We start from the raw sequence: 19,979 nt of genomic DNA, 5'->3' as shown, positions 1-19,979 counted from the left end.
TTGCTCCTCGACCCTTCCAAAACGCCATGGAGGTGGGGGTATTGAAGTTGTTCTGGACCCAAGTTGTTTCAGAACGTCAGCCCCATTACACTCCCCATCTGAAACCCAGAGAAAGGCCTTTTTGAACGATCAACTTTTTCGGCGATTTGGGTTGATCAGTTGGTTTTGTCAAAGGACAGCTTCCGCTTCAGTTTCCCTTCCTTTCTTCTCTTCGTCCTTGGAGTTGTGGTTTGCCCAAGGCGGAAGTCCAAGTGTGTTTTGCCCAAAGGCAAATGTTTACCCAGAGTGAAACCTCAGAAGGCTTCAGAAGGTGTTGGCGACTACTTTGGATCGTCTCTTAAGGACTGGGCTCCAATTGAACACTGATGCGCCCTTTCAATCATGGGTTTGATTATGTTATGTTGTTATGTGTTTTGTTTTATTTACTTAATCTGCGATAGTAGCTACACGTAAGATTTTGGTCAAGGGAGGTTGAACGGTATCTCAAAACCATTTTGGTTGCAAACATTATGTGATGTGTAGTGTGAATGTGTTTTGTAGACTACAGAGCAAAAGGACAAATATGCCAAGCAAGGACTCTTAATATTGTAGAGATGACACTACAGAAGTCAAGAATATAACAAACGCATAAATTATAAAGGATAATTGAGAAATGGATATCCATGAATTAATACGAGGAATAGAGGATAAAATCTGATATTCCAGGAGTTTAACTAAGTAAGTCACCATTATGAAGGTTAAATCGGAGTTCGCTGTCAAACCTCACATCGCATTCATTGTTAAAGTACCCGGATGGCTCAGTGGTTAGAGTGTTAGGCTGCGATATTAAAGATGGCGTTTCAAATCTCACTGGTGGCAATAGAATTTGAATTGTGTCTTGACGTCGGATACCAGCCGAGTTAGCTATACATGAGCACTTGAGTCAAATCAAGGTAATAATCGCGGGTCAGGGTGCTGTAATCCCGTAGTGTACCGTCACGGGTTTGAATGAAGCGTTCTAACACACTGCAAGGTCCTGATCCATCGAAATAATAAAGGACAACTGGTAAATGATATCGAAAGGTTGTTTATTAAAAATGAAACTGAACTGGGTCAGATAGAGCCTTGTGATATCCCCGATGGGGGAAAGTGGAGACGAAAAGCAACCTTTTTCTTGTTTAAGGAATCCTAAGTGTACATCTACTTGATGTCTGACCGGAATAAATGGAGGGCAACTTACTCTTTTGTCCACGGGCCCTCGGTTTGGGCAAAGCACTCAAGTGTTCCAAAAAATAAAACAAAGACGACTAACGGTTTCGTCTAGGGCAGATGCAGCTCACTGGACATGGCATCACCTTTGACCTGGGAGCAGCGTAACTAATGACAGTGACAGATGGAAATCGCTCCTCTTTATACAGTGGCAAATGTGAGTGCAAATTATATCCTATTTAAAACCGCCAGTACTTTAAGCTCAAGCTGGACCAAAACTAAATTTTCCTTTAGTAGATGAGAAGCAACATTGAAAGAAGCTCACTTACTCTACCACTTCAGTAAGATCCTAGCCAAGAAAGAATATTTATTTTTGTGAGGTATAAGGGGCGACCAAAAGGGTCAAAAGCTTTGGGAAAGGCTTTATAGACTGTGTGGGTATCTTTTCTGGTGCAGAGGCTGTTCTATGAAGGGGACAGTAAGAACCTGTCCACTAGGTATAATCTTCAAACACGGATTGATTTTGAGACCACAATCAGAGTCCTACCGTATTGGTTGTGGTAATGGTTTATATTTAGTGCAGGCTCAGAATTCATATCATGGAAACTAAGCCTACCAAAAATCTATGCTACAATTAAAGGGTTCGGTACCGAATTGCTACAACTTCGTCAAAGTTCCTCTGCTCTCCCGCTAACTGTGGACAGGAAAAATACATTCTCCGGGTGTTCCGGAACTTGCTTATATTTCTTCTCGACCCCACCATGTTTTTGACCATTTGATACACGTTGTCGTTGTCCTGAATTTTTTCTTGAGGAGATGCTATGGGTGCCGAAATCGCCTTGGTCTCCCAGTGATCTCTCAACCTAGATGACAAAGCCAATACCGTATTGAGGGCGCGAATGAGCATGGTAAAAGAGTTTATAAGATATGTCCTAGTTTATAGTACTATCTTACAGAGTTTCTTGAGGAGCACAGATGTCAAAGCATCTCTTCTGAAGGGCTCTTGCCAATTCTTTCTTTCTTTCATCTTTCCATAGAGGGTATCAATGTTAACGGTGTTAATAACAGGGTCTATCTTGCTGCGTCGATTGAGGTGGTTGCCCTAACATTTCTGACGCCTTTTAATCAACGTGATGATTATTTTTCCAACGACATTGAATGAATGAATCAAAGCAGGCTTTCATTTTCCGACATAATTAAATGAAGTTTAACCATAAACCATGAGCCTCCTGCTGTAGACTGCGAAACTTATAATGATTATGGCGACATGGAGGTGGGAGGTGTATTCGTTGTTGGAACCCGAAGGAACCAATATCAATGTGGAATTTGATGACGAGCGTTTTGTCGATTTAAGATTCTCAGTGAAGTAAGGGCACGGCTGGCCATTAACGTAGATGACAAACGTACGGTCGTTGATACGGCGAATGACCTTATGCGGGTCTGCATAAGGCCGCTCTAGTGATTTTCGTACCGAGTTGACCCGCTTAAAAACACGGGAACAGGTACACGAATCCTTGAAACAGAATTATTTCTGTGTTGCGACATACTTGGATGTATGTAGAGGCTTAGTAGCCTCAGCGAAGTGATGTAAGCCCTCCACGAATGAGAAAAGACTCGACCCTTTGTATTCCGACGAAGAAAAATTCAACTAGGACTCGAAGCGTCGGTCCAAATGGCATCTTAGCCGGTGAAGCTTGATTGTCCGCCTTGAAAGCTGTTCGAAGGCGGAGGAGGACTGTCGGTAGAAGATCGGAATATGGGATATTTCGATTCCACAGTGCGGCCTTGAGCGTTCTATGGAAGCGCTCAACCATGCTGTTCGATTGTGGGTTATACGGTAATGTTCGGATCCGGTTGGTGTCGAGAAGTTTAGCCAGCTTGGTGAAAATTACGTAAACGTGAGCGAAGACCTCAAGACACAGATCTACTGTGGATACAAGAAGTTACGGAGGGAGTACAGCAAAAGGGAAGGAGTACAGTGAACGGCAACCTGCAAAATCGGTCGATAGTGGTTAAGCAAAACTGTATTACCTGAACCTGCGGTAGCTTTATAATATCGATGTGGTCTTGGTCGAGTCGGTGGTCTGACACATTGAAGGATCCACTGCGGTTATGACGACGCACTTTAGAGGGTTGACTATTATTGCGCCCATTGAGCGACATCTTTTCGCATGCGTACCACATTAATTGAGATTGAGATTCCCAGGCTGGGATGCGCCAGGTTGTAAAGCACATCGAAAGTTTTTCTGTGAAAGGCTGCTGGCAGGTAGGGTCTTAAGTTTCCGGTAGAAGTGTCGCACAGAATGCGGTGGCCATTGATACTCAGTCGTTAGAAAGCCAGTCTGGGATGTTCGATTAGATAATAGATTTCATTCGGTGACAGCTTTCGGATTAAGCGTAGATGGCATAGCGTGCGCGAAAAGGTGTTGTCGACCATTCTCGCGATGAATTTGAAGACAGCCTGTTGCTGCAGGGTGTAGTCCAGCTGACACGTTTTTCTATGCGAGCGCTTGTCCGAGCGTTGTTGTGCGGCATCAGCGAGTGGTCGATAGTTGGAAAAAACTGTCAATGAGCGGTTTCCAGAAAGCGTTGAAAGTGCTTAATGGCAGTAAAGACGGCGAGCAGACCGTGGGCGCTTTAATGTTTCTCAGTGTTCGATAGTTTCAAGGAGAGGAAACCCAGAGAGCTTCAGGTGTCGCGAGAAATTGTTTGCGCGAGAAAAACGCTAATAGCCGTCGATATGTCCGCCCTCAGTGGTAGAGTGAGATTCTGCCACCAACATGAGGTGGTCCTCACATCGGCAAATGATCTTTTAATATTTCTGCTTCAGGCGTCCAGACTAAGCCTTCGCAGGTAGTCCCTTGAGGAGTTCGTTCGGTGGAGCTAATATCGTAGCACCCTTCGGAATGCAGCGACGACAGAAATTGAGCATTCCAAGGAATCGACGAAGCTTGACGGTCGTTTCTGGCTTGGAAAGTCCTCAATGACTTGAACCTTGCTCGAAGAAGGCCTGATACCTTCTGAAGACACGATTTAGCCGAGGTATTTAGTTTCTGCTCAGACACATTTGTCCACGTTTAGGCATATTTTCGCGAAAAAGAGGATGGAGAGACGCTGTCGCAGATCTCGAAGGTTTTGACCATGGTCGTCTGAAGCCACATAGTATATGTCGTCCAAGTAGCGTAACATGAAGGAACAGTCGCACAGGAGATGATCCATAGTGTATTGGAGCGATTGAGCAGAGCTATAGATAACCGGGTGAATTCAAAGCGAGCGGATGGGGTTGTGATCGCTACATTTGAAATATCCTGTTCTGGAATAATGATCTGATGGCAGGCCTTGCACATATGGATCACGGAAAAGACCTTGCCTCTCACCTCCTGTAGCAAGTGTTCGATGTTGGTAATCTGGAGTCGTGCAAACGTTCAGACCCCTGTAGCAGCCATGTGTCTTCTGATTTTGAGATGAGGAGGAGCGAGTGGACAGGCCGACTGATTAGACGATGGCCGCTTCAAGGCGTCGTTCGGTAAGCCTGCGCGGGAGTTTGAAAATCAGGGACCATTGTGTGAATTTCGTGACTGAACCTAATATCCAGAAGATAGACGGCGCGTTCTGTGGAGAATAGATGACCTGGAATTCTGCTAGGATAGGCTCATTGCGACGTCCGAGTTTTTCTTAACGGAGGCCGTACTGGGACAAGAAGTCTGCCCGGCACTTGCAATGAACTGGCAGGAGTGCGTGGAGAGTGGGAAGCTGGCGTTGAAGCGCTGAATGAAGTTGTGGCAGGGGGTTGCGGTTTCCTGCAGAGGCTTTATCAGTTTCCCTGGTTGTTGATGTTTTATTTCTGCGCTTGCAAGCCGACAACTGGTGATATTAACACAAGTGTCGATTGGATTCCGGAGAGCGGCTTCTTGGTTAACTGTGTCTCCTCACCATTGCTGATCGATCACTTTCTATTGAATCTGAGATACTGAGATATTGACCCAAATCGCTACTATCTCCTTTGCTAAGGGTGAACGTCTGCCATCTCCTGAACGATCTCGAGATCGACTCAAGAGACAACCAAATCGTATTAGCTTCCCTGCGAATGGAACTTCAAGATCCATAGCTTGAATCCCGGCCTCCAGAAACGCGGGAAATAACAGAGCGTCTCTTCGATACCGAATTCATGTTCCTCCGCCTCATTGACAATTAGAAATTTTCTGCCGTTGCCGTTGCTTTGAGGATTTCAGAGACCGGAAACTTTGCCAGCAAATCATTCTGATTCATCGATTTATAAAGATTAAATCACAAATATTCATATTTATAAACATCCGCATGTCATCATTTATTTTATTCTCATTTTTATTGTAAAAATCTTTGTTTTATTAGTCTTAATGTATTCTATTTCGAATCGGGAAATCCCCAGCTGCCACTACCCAAGGTTTCCCAAACTGTGGGTGCACTTTACTGAATTGATATCACAATCAGCACAGGCACCCTGTCAATATTCAAACGTCAAGATCGTCCACGTAAACTGTCAAGGCGACGTTCGTTCCCCACAGCTGACTGTGTTCTTGTTGGTTTACTGATTTGTGTATATCATTTCGGATAAATACATGTAAGTGCGGAGTTCTCACGCTTGCTGCGCTTCTCACTTGCTCGGTAAATTCTCGCGATACACGTTTCAAATTCAGTGCGATTGCCAATCATCGGCGTTCTGGTTGGAAAATTTGTTTATGTCAAGTATTTCCTGGCCGTGGTGGAGAAAACCTGCGACTCCTCAAAGCCTGAACTGAAACTGTCCCACCGTCGCTGCCCAAAGGATGCGAAATCTACCCATGACTGTGCATGGGATCGTCAGAACTTGCATTTCTGTGGCAACTACCTGTTTTGCGAGTCGACCAATGGAGCTGGTAGCGGCATAAAATGAGAAATCTAATCTAATTAGAAGATATCGAGTGGCCGATTGTACGCCAAAGAAGAATTTAGCGTTTGAATTGGAGGAATTTCTGCGGAAATACATGAAGAATGCGCTCTCGCAACTTTTTTCTGACGATAGGGTTCGTGGGCCTGTGGACGTTTGTGACAGTTTTGCTGGTTGTGCGCCACACTGCGGACTTCGGGAAGCGGAAGGACTTCATGATGAAGCTGGGAAGTTTGGAGTCTGGCGTGAAATCTGAAGCAAAGATACAGGACGGACTCATCCGTGAGTTGGTTTTGATATTGAAATCGAAAGCTGCCAAACAAGCGTCAACGGAGAAGCCTCCAGTGGGAGAAGAGCTAGTAGCCGAGCGTGGGGTGCAAGAGATCCCACTGGATGCTGCTCCAAAGCTCCCCAGCAACCAGGCAAAGGGCTTCGATGGCCCCGTGATCCCCGTTGTGGTGTTCGCTTGCAATCGGGTGTCGGTGAAGAAGTGCCTCGACAACTTGATTGAATACCGCCCGAACGCCGATCAGTTCCCTATTATTGTTTCTCAGGTAAAACCTTTCATCTTTCCCTCATTCTCGAGCTAATTGGAAAATTCACCCTCACAGGACTGCGGTGATGAACCCACTCGCAATGTCATCCTTTCCTACAAAGAGCAGGTGACATTGATAACGCAGCCAGATCTGTCCGACATCGAGGTCCCGCCCAAGGAGAAGAAGTTCAAGGGATACTACAAAATCGCCAGGCATTATGGATGGGCTCTGAACACGGTGTTTGCGCAGGGCTACGACTATGTGATAATTGTTGAGGATGATTTGAACGTGGCTCCGGACTTCTACGAGTACTTCCTGGGGACACAGCCCCTTCTAGAGAAGGATCCCTCGCTTTGGTGCGTATCTGCTTGGAACGATAACGGAAAGGGAGGACTGGTTGACGTGCAGCGACCGGAGCTTCTCTACAGGACGGACTTCTTCCCGGGGTTGGGATGGATGCTGTCGAAAGAACTGTGGGCCGAGTTATCACCGAAATGGCCAAAGTCGTAAGTTTTTGTAAATCTCCTAAGGATTGCTCCCTGTTTTCCTACTTATAAGGCACTTGCTTTCGTGTCAACCTCTTCCACGCAATCCCGTCTAATCGGGTGCTTTGATGAGCATCAAAATTCCACAAACGGGGCTTTATCAGTGCATTCGAAATCCGTTCTGTGCCGCTTTTTATTTGCGCGATATTAAAGAGATTAGTTTGTCGGCTAATGAGAATGGCACGAAGAAGAATGGCCTTGATATACTCCCTGATTAGACTGTGCCACAAAAGTGCGCTGGAACCAGTTCGGCGTTTGTGTTATCTTCAGAATTGCCGGGCAAGCCAACGACAAGAGAACAATCAGCAATGATGGCTTCGCTGCTGGTGATAACTGACGTGGTTGCTCTCGACACTGTAATTAACGCTTCGTGGCATACACTTTACAGCCACATGCAATGAAATGTTTGATCGATTGCGATAACAAATGAATGTTGATCTTTAGTAATTTATGTAACGCAGCCACCTGTGTATTTATTATGTACGTCGAAAGCGAGTATTTGGGTACTTGGATTGCTCTGAGTCATGTGCATGGTGTCATTCTGGAGTACAGATGCCCTATTTATACCTTTTTGAAAGTGGAAAGTAGATAATGTAGCTTTCTAGTCGTGTGCGCCAGACTTTTCTGCTTCCCAGCTGAGTTTAATGAAAATGAGATTAGTTGAAAGGCGCTCGTTGACATTTTTGTTAAGCTTTGGTTAAGGTTTGTGTTCCTCTTTTATCACCTGAGTTGAATATGTTAGAAGAATGGGCTGGTCCTTGCAAGACCTCCCTGCGATGGCCATCGGAAACTATCTTCGGATCGAGCAAAAATGTACAAGGTCCATCCAAGCAACGAAAATGCCAGGCAGACCAACAGAGGATGAAGGGCCGCTTAAGGTAGTAAAGCGGGTGCCAGCCATAGAATTCCTGTGCTGGAACCGATAGCACGAACCTGCCGGAGTGAGGCGACAAATGGACTAGTGGTTTTCAATCTGGAAATCACTATCGTAGAATTGGACGTATCGTGCAGGTAGGTATCAGTGGCCGCTCCGAGGAGTCCACATAGCGCTGTGATGCGCCGTTTTGATGCTACAAACTCCTAAAACCGTGACTGCTGTTATGAGAGCAGAGAGGCAGATGTCCAGCCGGTTCAGATCTTCAGAGCCAGCCCGTAGCATTCACGAAGGAAAGCAACTCTCTCATCCTGCAGCTAGAAACCTCTCGGAAAGCCCCCAAACAATGGCTTACCCAGTGTCCGTAGCCTGACTCTAGCTAGACCTGGGCAATCGCAGAGAAAGTCCATGAGTTTTTTCTCCCCTTTCTCCACAGCTTCGGCAATGCAAATTGTAGGGTATGCCGAGCCTGAGAGCGGGACACCGACTGTGCCCGCCGAAGGGCTATCAAGAGCAAAGCCCCGCCTGGCCAATTCGTCAGCCAGCTCATTGCCATCTATGTTTCTATGTCCGGGAACCCAGAGAAGGGTGACTTTGAGCGTGCCGCCCAGACTGTTCAACGTGTCTCTGCACTGCCGCACTAGCCTGGAGAATGTCGTCGCTGAGTACAAGGTTTTGATGGCCGCTTGGCTGTCGGTCAGAATGGCTATGTTACGCTAGAGGCTCGGATCATGCTCCAGCCATCGAAAGACTTCCAGTATCGCCAGTACTTCCGCTTGGAATACACTGGCGAAACCTGCATAAAACCTCCTCGCCGATCTTACATCCATCGATAAAAAATACTGTGTCATAACCTTGCAACACGCCGCCGGTGTGTTCCATTCCGCCCAGGTTGGAAAGTCCACAGCAAAGTTTCTCGTCAAGTTCAGCTTGTGTGTGTGGCCGTAGGACTTCGCTGTCCAGCATCCGGATTCACGTAGTCTGACGGCACTGCGTGCTACAACGTATTTATTAATGTGGAGGTTTAGGGGCAGGAGATGCAGGAGTACATTGACCATCTGCTGGACAGGAGTTTTTTTGGGAGTGTTGGATTCCCGCAATAGTACGCTGTCGAACTGCCAACTAAACACCTCCCTGTCATCAGAGAACTAGCCTGGAACCGTTTGACACATTACTTCGAGCTAGTCCTCCCGCTCTCCCGGCTTTGGGAGCCTTGGAGTCAGAGAATTCCTTTAATCGGGAGGGGAGGGAAGGAAGGGAGTTGTCAGTTCAGGGAACCCCTTAACGTCCGATCCCTCCGCCGGTCGAGTTCCATCTTCTTCGTTATAAGAAGAGCCCGAACATAATGCGCGATACGATTCCAGTTGCCAGCGTTCTTCAGCATGTCTCTGAGAATGTTGTCTGGAGAGAGCTCCCCTGTGTCTGCATAAAGCTGCTGGCGAAAGCCGTCCCACCTCACGCAATAGAAAAAGGTGTGTTCAGCGTCGTCCGCCACTCCATTGCAGAACACATAATCAGGAGATCGCGCCTTCCCAATCCTGTACAGGTAAGACTGAAAACCTCCATGCCCGGGAAGTAATCAATCTCATCGTGCGTTCGGTTCAGCCATGGATTTAAATTGTCGATGAGCCGCGAAGTCCATCTGCTCCTTGGCTCATTTTATCAAGAGAGTTGCCACTAGGTAAGGGTGCGTTGACGTTCTTCACGGGCAACCATCTGTCTTAAGTTCTCGCCCTTACGGCGGTAGATAGCTTTGCGCTCCTTCGCAAGAAGCGCAACGGGGATCACTCCCGTGATCACCATCACAGTCGGTTCGGAGACGGTGCGATAAGCAGACACCACCCGCAAAGCTCGCCTCTGCACTTGAGCAAGGCGCCTATGATGCACCCTTTGTCAAGGGCATCAACCCATACTTCCGCACCATAGAGCAGAGTCGACTGCGGTGCTCCCATAAAGAGACGTCTCCTAATAGATATAGGCCGCCAAAATTCACCATTAGCCGACTCAATGCCGAGACTCCAACTACAGTCCTGTCCGCTGTCGCTTTGATTTGCTCGAAGAAGTTCATCTACGAGCATTAAACCAAGGTACTTCGGTTTTTTCCAGTGCAAGGCTAAAACCATGAGCAGTCATCCATCCGCGTACCCGTCGCATCAATATACCTTTGCGCCTGTTCAACAGTACGTCCGGCAACAAGTGCCGCAACATCGTCTACATAACCGATCAGGCGTCACTCTTCGGGCATAACGAGTCTCAGCAGACTATCGTAGGAAGCGTTCCAGAGGTATTGCCCCAGGATGGATCCCTGTGCTACTCCCAATGTGATTTCCATCCTCCTCTGGCCCTCTAGCGTCTCATAGAGCAGGGAGCGGTCTTTCGGATAATCCCTCAATATCCAAAAGAGATAGCTTGGCCCGTGGAATGAGTTTTCTAATGTGTCTAGCATATCTGCCGATCTTATGGAATTGAAAGCATTTTTGACATCAAGCGTTATAAGGAGCACTATCCATCGAGATCGGCGGCTGTGTGCCTCGGCTCGATGAACCGCATCTACGACCTCCATTATAGCATCTACTGTGGATCTCCCTGTTCTGAACCCGAACTGCCTTGGGGATAAGGCCCCGGCAGCGCGGATCGTTTCAGCGAGTCTACAGCTGATGAGCTTCTTGAGCACTTTCCCGGCCGTGTCAAGCATACACAGCGGTCGATATGCAGACGGCCTTTACCCTTGCTGATCAACGCGAGCCTGGCCACTTTCCAGCGACAAGGAAAATGCCCTCCTTCAACCAAGCGTTGAACACCCCAAGCAGCAAGTCTGGTCGTTGGTGGAGCAACAGTTTGTAAACTTGCTCCTGGATACCATCCGGACCTGGCGTCTTTTTGTTTTTCATGGTGAGAACCGCTTCTTTGAGCTCTCTCATTGTGAAAAGGGGGCAATCCTCGACGGTTTCCGCGCTATTGACATCAACCCGTACAGGATGTCTGGGAAATAATGCCCGTACAATGCGGTCCTTCTGGTCGGTATTTAATATGCAGAGCTTACGCAAAGCCCCGATTTTCCGGGTAACGAGCTTACAGCCAAGTCCCCACAGATCCTCTTTCATCTCGTGGACCAGGTTTAGGCAGCCGTGAGCCTTACTTTTATTTATCGCGCTACGAAGTCTCCTTTTTGCTGATCTTGGCGTGTAAACTTATGCCAAACGGCGGAGCTTATGAAATTCCCATCCACCAGCACATAGGAGGCTTATCACGGCTGAGGCCCCTCCATGGAAGCCTCACATGCTGTCGTTATCAGGTTCATCACTGAATTTACGACGGTGTCAGCTGCAACGTTACCACCCCCCGGAGCGCCCTCCAGCGGGACTCTGCCTGCTCCAAGAGCTTCGACGAACTTCCCGATGTTCACCCTTGCACTATTCCACAGGCAGGGGGAGCGTCGGGTTGGTGCACGCCGGCAAGTAGCGACAACCACTTTGAACGCGAGGTACTGGTGATCACTTGGACATCCACTTAAGATACAAAGGCCACTCTTCACGGGGCAATTAGCATAATTGATCGGTCATTGCACTACAGCGATGTAGAGTGAATGTGTCCAGCACTACAGGCGAAATTTTTTAAACGATGCAGCAGCGAACGTCTCCAGCACTGCACGAGTCAGACACAAAAGAATTGTTCCATACGTTTACTATGAGAGTACCCGTATGATCCAGTAGCAAGCGCAGCAGTGCACTGATTGGGCCCCTCGGAGCGGCCACTTAAGTGTCTAGGTCCTATCACCTGCTTCGCCAACTTGTAGCAGTGTGTGGAATTCACGCCTACTAAGACATCCCTTTTAATTCGGTTCGCAGCATTATACCGTGAAAAGGTGCTGCTTTAAACAGTCATGCTTCTCGTTTTTCCCTGCATGCACAGCGTGCTGCAATATACTGTTTCTGCAACAAAACCTGCCTTGCTGAAGATTATCTGGAAAGCTCTGTATACCCTTATCATCGGTAAAAAGTAGGTCCCTCCCAGAACTAAAGATTGTCTGTTCAGAAAAGCGCGGAAGAAATTTTCCTCCAAAAAAACGTCAGCAAAGGCTTGACAATTGAGTAGATGGAACTGGAAGAGCTACCAGGCCCGATTTCCTTCTACAGGTAGACAGAAAATGCGCAAAAAACCGAAGCAATCATAATTATCGCTGAAAGAGGAAAACGCGTTGAGAGGAGACTTTGTCCAGAAGGCAAAGACAGACAAAAAGAAATAACCCGTAGCGCCGATAGAAAACTGTCTACCTGTAGCTAATACGGACAAGTTAGAGCAACAAAGAAGAACGAGGGAGGGTCAGACCGCCAGTTCTACTTATTAAACCAAGGGAAGTCATCAGCGAGGTCAAGCCTGAAGATTGTGAAGCGAAAGTGTCTTTCATGCGAAAAACAGAGGCTGGTAAGATCTTCGTTGAACTGATAGATGCACAGTAGTTGGAATAGAAAGGTTTGGTTTCTTCAACAAGATCCGATATCTGATTGTTTTACAGAAAAGACCGAAGTAGAGAAGGGTACGAATTGTGCATCTGATAAGGAACCAAAGGCGTGACCTCTGTAAATTTTCGAAAACAAAAGCTCGTTGTACGGCAAATGGAAAACAATACGCGAGGGAATTTAATAGCGGGAATCAAAATTCGTTGGACACACATTCGTTAGTATCTATCTAACGCCGAAAGAGACAATGCAGGGCTACTGTCGTAGGCTTCGTACTTTGGAGAACGTTGTCTGGTGCCTGGAGAAATGGATTCTGGTTCAACGAGGCTTCGACGCGAGAGTCCTTGAATAGATCCTGAGAATTGTGGCAAGGATGAGGTTTGTAGTTTTAAACACCGAATCAAGACCAACGTTCTGGTTGTTGGGCTGCGAAGCAAGCATTCCCGGCGTAATTTTGACCTCGAAATCACTAATATTGCCGATCGAGGGATGGCGAGTTCTGGGAGGTATCTAGGCAAGCGAACGTTAATATATTCCAAGCGACTGTTAATACATACGAGATGGGAAATTCGTGGATTTGCGAGACTGATATAGAGTCAAAGCGATTAAATAGCTTGGATTGACGTTCGACTCGAAGATGAGTTTTTTCAAACAAATCAAAGCAGTGGTTGACAAGGTTGTAACAGAAGTTCCGGCTTTAAATCTTCTCATAAGTGTGACAGACTTCGTTCTGCTCTATGGCGCGGGAGTATATGCCGAGGCCCTTAAAGAGGTATTGTAAGTACCTCGCGCAAGCGCGGAGATGAGGAGGAAACTGGAATTTAGCCACTATATATGGCCCAGGCCTTTAGGAGAATATAAATTTGAGCCGAAAATTGGAAACTGGGCTCTGAGGTTGCCATTTTGGCCTTGTACAATTGCTGAAAAATCGGACTCACAAATTTCCCAATTTAGCATCTTGTTCTCCCCTCTCACGCGAAAAAAATTAAATGTCAGTTTTACGGCCCATACGTCGGATGATGTAACGGTGGTCGTAACGCTCCAACGTTATTCGAAACTAGGACATCTCATATGGCTCAGTCCACGATATTGCAGATAGATGACTTCAAAGGCAATGACAGTTCCAAAAAATTTGATCAAACGATTGATATGATTGCGAAATTGTAAATCTCAGCTTGGAATAATTGCCTACTTCCAATTGGTGTAGGCACTAATTAATTGAGTGCATGAACCGATCAATTAAATAAATTGATTAATTATTGGGTTATTATTTTGATTTATTAAATTACTTTATCATTAACTGTGATGAGCATTTCAATTGATTCAATTGATTGATTGATTCAATTCAATTCAAATTTGGTTCCATTTTCAGATTTTGGGACGATTGGATTCGTCAACCGCAGCAACGAAAAGATCGAGTCTGTATTCGTCCAGAAATTTCACGAACACGAACCTTTGGAAAAGTTGGAGTATCCAAGTAAGTTTGTGTTACAAAAAAGTTAAATTTTAGATTGAATTAATTCATCCCAATTTGTCTTTTCAGTGGATTATTTTACGATAAATATCTACAGTATATCAAACTTAGTGAAGACTACGTGCACTTCACGAAAATGAATCTGACATATTTGCTGAAGGTAAATATAAGAATTACATGAAAAAATGCAGGCTTGATCTGAACTGGTGTTACATTATTTTCAGGATAATTATGACAAAACGTTTTTGAATCACGTATATCAGTGCCCTATTGTTACCTTTGAGGAGCTGCGGAAGGGAATGGTGAAAACAAAGGAGGCCGTACGAATTCAGTATAATAGCAGGGATCAATACAAAAGGATAGCTAAAATGCTAGGACTAATGGACGATTTCAAGGTTGGTCATGATTTTCATATTTAAAAGAGTAACTAGACAGTAGCTACTTTTATTCATTTCCGCTAAAAAATAGGGCCGTGAAAATTAAATAGGTTCAAATAGCAAATAAATTGATAGAAATTTTTAGATAACAAGAGCTTAAAAAACTTTAAAAAAAATCCCTACACTTTGACAAATCATTACACTGACCTTGAATGCTTTAGAGATTCCCTTTTCTGCAGTTGCATGGGCTTGTTGCTTGTGCTAAAACTTACTACTACCATTTTTTCACAGAATGATCATGTTTTTAGTTTTCCTTCTTCGTTCCCAGTTTGTCGCGACACTCACAAAACTGGTGAAATATTAAATTTGAAAAGGAAAAGAGTAAAGTCACTTTGGCCTGAAAACCTGGAAAACATGTGTTCGAATCTGTAGAAAGTGGAGAAAATGATGCTAATAGCAATACTCTAATGTATCAATGCCCCTATGTAATGTACGCCCCATGCGTCCATCACGTTGGAGATCTAACACCTTTCTGCCTCATCATTAACGTGTTGCCTAAGGCAGCAAAGTTAAAGAGAGTATCACCCGTGTATGAACATGTAATTCAGCAGTCTTTTCTGTGCTCGCGGCTGGCTGGTGTTTGTTCAGCTTGCAGTGATCTGTACCACATTGAAGACGTTTGGACGGCCCTACAAGAGCAAGGACATAGACCAAGGGCTAAATTCAAGTCGCGACCACCAGCTTTGCACAAGCCCAGATAGTATCGATTTTAATGGGGGCATGAAGCTATCTTGGCCACTTTTTCATCGATCGTGTGTATGTGAGATGGGAGGGAGACAAAATCTCTGAGCACTCGAACCCTAATAGTCCATTGTATCGGTTAGTGAATGTGATGCTATCCGCGTTAGCTGGAGCAGACCAGCACCAAAACTCAGATGTCTCAAGCGTCCATAGCCGAGAACTTACATAGAAACTGAGTGAACCCAATCTTCGCCTCCACCAGACAAGCTAAGGTGAAAAAATCAAGCAGTTTCTCTCTTCTAGGATTATGTTTGCTACTGCCCCAAAAAATATGCTGAACGTTCGGAATGCAACCTATGAAAAGTCCAAGGCCACTTGATGCTGCATACATTACCTTAGTCCTTAGTCCTTGCGTCAGCAGAGGACAGAAAGAATCATAGAGTAAGTAAGCGGAGGCAACTACGATATTTCATTTCATCTTGGATCTCTGTGTGTGATGTGTTGTCGAATACTCCTTCGATATCCAAAAATGCACACAGTGTTATTTTTTTTTTATTTCTATGGCAACCCCTAGTACATCTGTCAGCTGATACAGAGCAGTTTCAGTTGACCGTCCTGCCCAGTAAGCGTGCTGACAGTGGTGTAGGGGATTACGCTTTAGAACGTTACTTCTAATATAATTGTCTATGATCTTCTCCACCGTTTTGAGTAAGAACGATGTTAGGCAAATTGGTCTGAAAGATTTAGGCTGAAAAGGATCCTTTTTACCCGCTTTCGGAATAAAGACCACTTTTGCTCGTCTCCATGCTCTTGGTATATATCCCAGTGCAATGCTCCCCCTTACCAGCCTCAGAAGAAACTCTAAGATGATTCCTAAGCCTCTCTGGATTAGTGCTGGAAAAATGAAATCTACTCCGGGTGATTTCATTGGTTTAAAAGTTCCCACTGCCCACCTTAGCCTAGCTTCTGAGCATACCCCTTTTGTTAGTTCCCAGTTCTCCTTTGTTCCCCTTTTATTCGTTGTTGGGGTGTCAGGTAGAATGTTGTCCAGCGTGGGGCAGGACCCCGGGAAATGAGTTTTGGAAAGCAGGTGAACCCTATCTTCCTCATTCTCGGTAAATGTCCCAACTTCCTTCTTCAAACAGACAGAGCATATTGCCCCGTCTTTGGCTACATCCTTGTAAAGCCCGGTTGCTTCTGTGATCTGTTCGATCCCTTCACAGATTTCCCTAAAGCTGTTCCGTTTCTCTTCCCTGATCGCGTTGCTATACGCAGTCAGTATTATTCTTTTTATTTCAGAGCTACCCTCAATGTCGAATCTGATTATTCTGTGATCAGACAAAGAGGACTCATTCGGCACCCTCCAATTTCTGACCATCCCGTTCATTAGAGTATTTCCTAGAGTTATGTCTAGTACCTCCTGTCTAGTGCTGGTCACGAATGTTGGATTTCGTCTCCTGAGAGATATCCCGATGCCACGACTGCCTCTCGAGTGCTCTTCCCGGCTTCCAATAAGACTTGAATAACCACAAGGTCCCCGGTCAGGAATCCTGAAAGATATATATATATTAAATTACGTCTATGAATTATGCAAGCTCCTTGCAGATCGCGAATCTGCCAGGGCTCCTGAGCTAGCACTATTCGGATGTTTTCCGTGGAACTTGCTTTTGCAATTACCGCAGATGCAGCTTTCACATGGTGGAGGTTTATCTGGGCTATCTTAGTGCTGGCCATTGGCTCCGTTATTGTTTGGAGCTCTTCTCCGCTGTCGGAGTATCACCCTCCTCCTTCTAGGTCGAGGTAGTCCAGCTTCTGCTCTTCACTGGGCAACCCCTACCTCGATCGTGAGGAGTTTACCTTTTCCATCGACCTTGCTTCCGAAGACTCTCCATAATCGTGTATGGAGATCCTCATTCTGAGAGATTAAGAGGCCCATGAGATCTTCCATCTCTATTGTCGCAGCTTTTGGGAGAAATATTGTCACCATGTGTGCTTCTGGTATATCATCACCGGCACATTTTGATAGTTCTGCTCCTTCCCAGCCTGGCAAATTAGGAGCTATGGTCCTAATCCACTCTCCGTCCGTCCTAATGCACTCTCCGTCGCGCAGTCCACCAATATAAGACCTGGTCGAAAGCGTATCCCGGTGAACACAAGTTTCGAAGTCCTTCTCTTGCACACCTGCCTGACGACAAGGTCTTCGATGGTTTCCTGCTCCTCACGACTGAGTATTTGCTCGGGAAATATTTTTGGCAGTATGACCCGTCGAATGCTCTTGACCGCACTAGTGTTGTTGCCCACGCAGTATACCAATGTAGACCTTGTAATGGTAAAAGTGTGGGAGGAAGATCAAGCCGATCATCCTAAGTGGCCGACAACGACCTAGAGGGCAGAGTTATCCCAAAAATCTAAACAAATTGGCTAAGTTGACCGTGAAGTTCCGCCCGCAAAGATTGAAGCTCCATCAAAGTGCTCGGTCGACACGTTCTTGCACGCCTCTGTGCTAGCCAGGCTCGGGAATGTGGGGGGGGGGGGGGTCCTTTGAGCGCTTTGATCCCTCACGCTTCATTACTACAAAACAACGTATCTATTCCGATGCGTGGGCCCGCACTGGATTCCAAAATAGACATTAAAAGGGACTTCGCGACGGCCTATCGAATGATAAACAGAACGCGAAATAAAATTGGAAAATAGAAAAGAAAAAAAAAACGGCTCGACCGCGCGTGTGGAGCCGTAAGTCTCCGGACCTGAGTGCCGCGATCAAGGAGGGGAAGATCCACGACGGATCACAGTCTCAATTATTACCTCTTCCGTCTCAGATCTTGTATGAGGCGCGGCCCTTGAGGTTCCCACCCTTCCTCGACATCCTCAGGCCAGTTTATCATTTTTGTGGATGTCCCTTATTAGAAGTTCCGTGGGAGGAAGGGTGGGAACCTCAAGGACCGCGCCTCATAAAAGATCTGAGGCGGAAGAGGTAATAATTGAGACTGGGATCCGTCATGGATCTTCCCCTCCTTGATCGCGGCAGGGTATTTCGAAGCCTAGGCGTATAGTGGCAGCCTCTTGATTTTTTTCAGATTTTTCGGTTGAGTAGTTTCTGAGGATGGGTTCTTTAAGAAATGATCACTTTTGACCCCCCGCACTCCCCACCTTTCCAACAAATGTCAAATTTAAGACCGGCTTCGGAAGGTACTAATGGACACCTTTCATTTTCATTTCATACCCCACGGCACTATATTTGGTGAAAAAAAATGTATATCCCCCTCTTTCCATGTATGGGAACCTCTCATTAAATTCGACGTAAAAGGATGTAACTCAATCTATGCGTGAGCGTTCACAGTTCCCACCTTTCCACCAAATTTGGTGTCAATCGCTGCAACAGTCTTCGAGAAAAATGCGTGTGACGGACAGATGACCTCACTTGAATACTGATATTGCTCTTAAATGCAAGATATCAGATGCTCCTCCAAAATTCGTTTATAGGCTGTACTAGTGACTTCCATCGATTAATGAAAGTCCTTTCACACCATAAAACGAAAAGCAGCCCCAGATCACTCTGCTCACCGGCTGGCGTACTGTGGCCTGGATACACTCCCCACTGAATCGCTAACTTGATCTTCTCCATACATGGTGGATCCCATTCGACACAGAAATATTAAATTGGGATTCATCGGAGAATATTCTAGTTTGCCGCCGTTCCAGTGTCAAATTTTCGTGATCCTTTGCCCATAAATAATGTTTTTTTTGCGGGACGTCGACCATGAAATCCACTCTCTCTGAGCCTCCGACGAACCGTTGATGCAATGGCATCCTTGAGCTTTTTTTTAATGTCCGATGAACTTTTGAGCCGATTCTGCAGGCAGAATCTCCGCATCAGTTTATCTTCGGCTGATCTAGTCTTTCTCGTCCTTCCGGAACCCTGTTTTCTGCCAGTAGACCCAGTGGCCCAGAATTTTTTCAAATAGTCAAAAACTTACCACTGCGAGAAACTACAATCTAACGGGGCTAATACTTTCTTCACATCTGTATTTATACAACAAAAAAAAACTGTTTGTCAAATCAAATTAAAATAACGGATTTAAGCGAGACTAAGTGGGACTCACTTAACTGATCGGATTTTTTTGCCCAGTACTGTATGTGAAAAGTTTTTTCTAACTCAAAACAATTTTCCAATTTTCTTGCAATTTCAGAGTGGTGTACCTAGAACCGGCTACCATGGGATCGTTTCATTTTTTTATAAAGACCAACGTGTCTACTTGGCACCAAGTGCAAATTGGAAAGGATACAACCTAGCATGGAGCTAACGAATTTCTCGTCTTTAGTCAATGTAAATACAGAACTGATTTTTAAGAAGTATAAACATGAAGAGTACATACAAAACCCGATTAAATATTAAATTAGTATAAGTGATCCATAACGTTTGATTAGCCGAAATAAAAATTACTAGTCTAGCGATGAGACCCGTTGCTGTGCTGCAAATACCCAGTCCAGTTGCTCCATTTGCAGAATTGAATCTAGCCAGTTGTAGGACTAATGGAGAAAGATGTTGAGTCGAGTGCGAGTGCCATGTGTATGAGATGTGTATGTTTTAGCACTAATATTGAATTGAATATGCTCATTCTTTATTCAGTTTATTTCTATTGAGGTAAGACATTCCTATTTACAGTAAAGTGTTGCGATTATCAAGAACATATGACGAAACCGACAACATGCAAAATACAAATTTTTGTACGAAAATGAGTTTTATACAATATTTTTGTACTTCGTTCATCTAATGTGTATAAAGAGACTAGACAAATTGCGTTAATATGATAAATAACCGAACCGGACGAATATAACGAGAAATATAAGGCTTTTCTGTTTATAGAGAAGATTAAC

The 19,979-nt window shown here is 45.4% G+C and overlaps 1 protein-coding gene across 1 annotated transcript; it reads left to right on the top strand.

Annotated features, from left to right (window-relative positions):
• Positions 1 to 5,705: 5,705 nt before the first annotated feature.
• Positions 5,706 to 19,511, top strand: LOC119646466 (alpha-1,3-mannosyl-glycoprotein 2-beta-N-acetylglucosaminyltransferase). Its single transcript, XM_038046915.1, has 6 exons — positions 5,706 to 6,648; positions 6,706 to 7,136; positions 13,882 to 13,986; positions 14,053 to 14,143; positions 14,208 to 14,378; positions 19,292 to 19,511. The coding sequence occupies exons 1-6, from the start codon at positions 6,199 to 6,201 to the stop codon at positions 19,403 to 19,405; spliced, it is 1,362 nt and encodes a 453-aa protein (XP_037902843.1). The 5' UTR covers positions 5,706 to 6,198; the 3' UTR covers positions 19,406 to 19,511.
• Positions 19,512 to 19,979: the final 468 nt, after the last annotated feature.

Source organism: Hermetia illucens, chromosome 1 (genome assembly GCF_905115235.1).
Source record: "Hermetia illucens chromosome 1, iHerIll2.2.curated.20191125, whole genome shotgun sequence".
In the NCBI taxonomy this organism is placed as follows: Eukaryota; Metazoa; Arthropoda; class Insecta; order Diptera; family Stratiomyidae; genus Hermetia; species Hermetia illucens.
Note: the sequence above shows the minus strand (reverse complement) of the source record. Positions and strands in the feature narration are given on the sequence as shown.

Coding starts and splice junctions, on each gene's coding strand:
- LOC119646466 (XM_038046915.1), top strand. CDS start 6,199: ATGCGCTCTCGCAACTTTTTTCTGACGATAGGGTTCGTGGGCCTGTGG. Junction 14,144..14,207: donor ATCTGACATATTTGCTGAAG/GTAAATATAAGA, acceptor CATTATTTTCAG/GATAATTATGACAAAACGTT. Junction 14,379..19,291: donor GACTAATGGACGATTTCAAG/GTTGGTCATGAT, acceptor TTGCAATTTCAG/AGTGGTGTACCTAGAACCGG.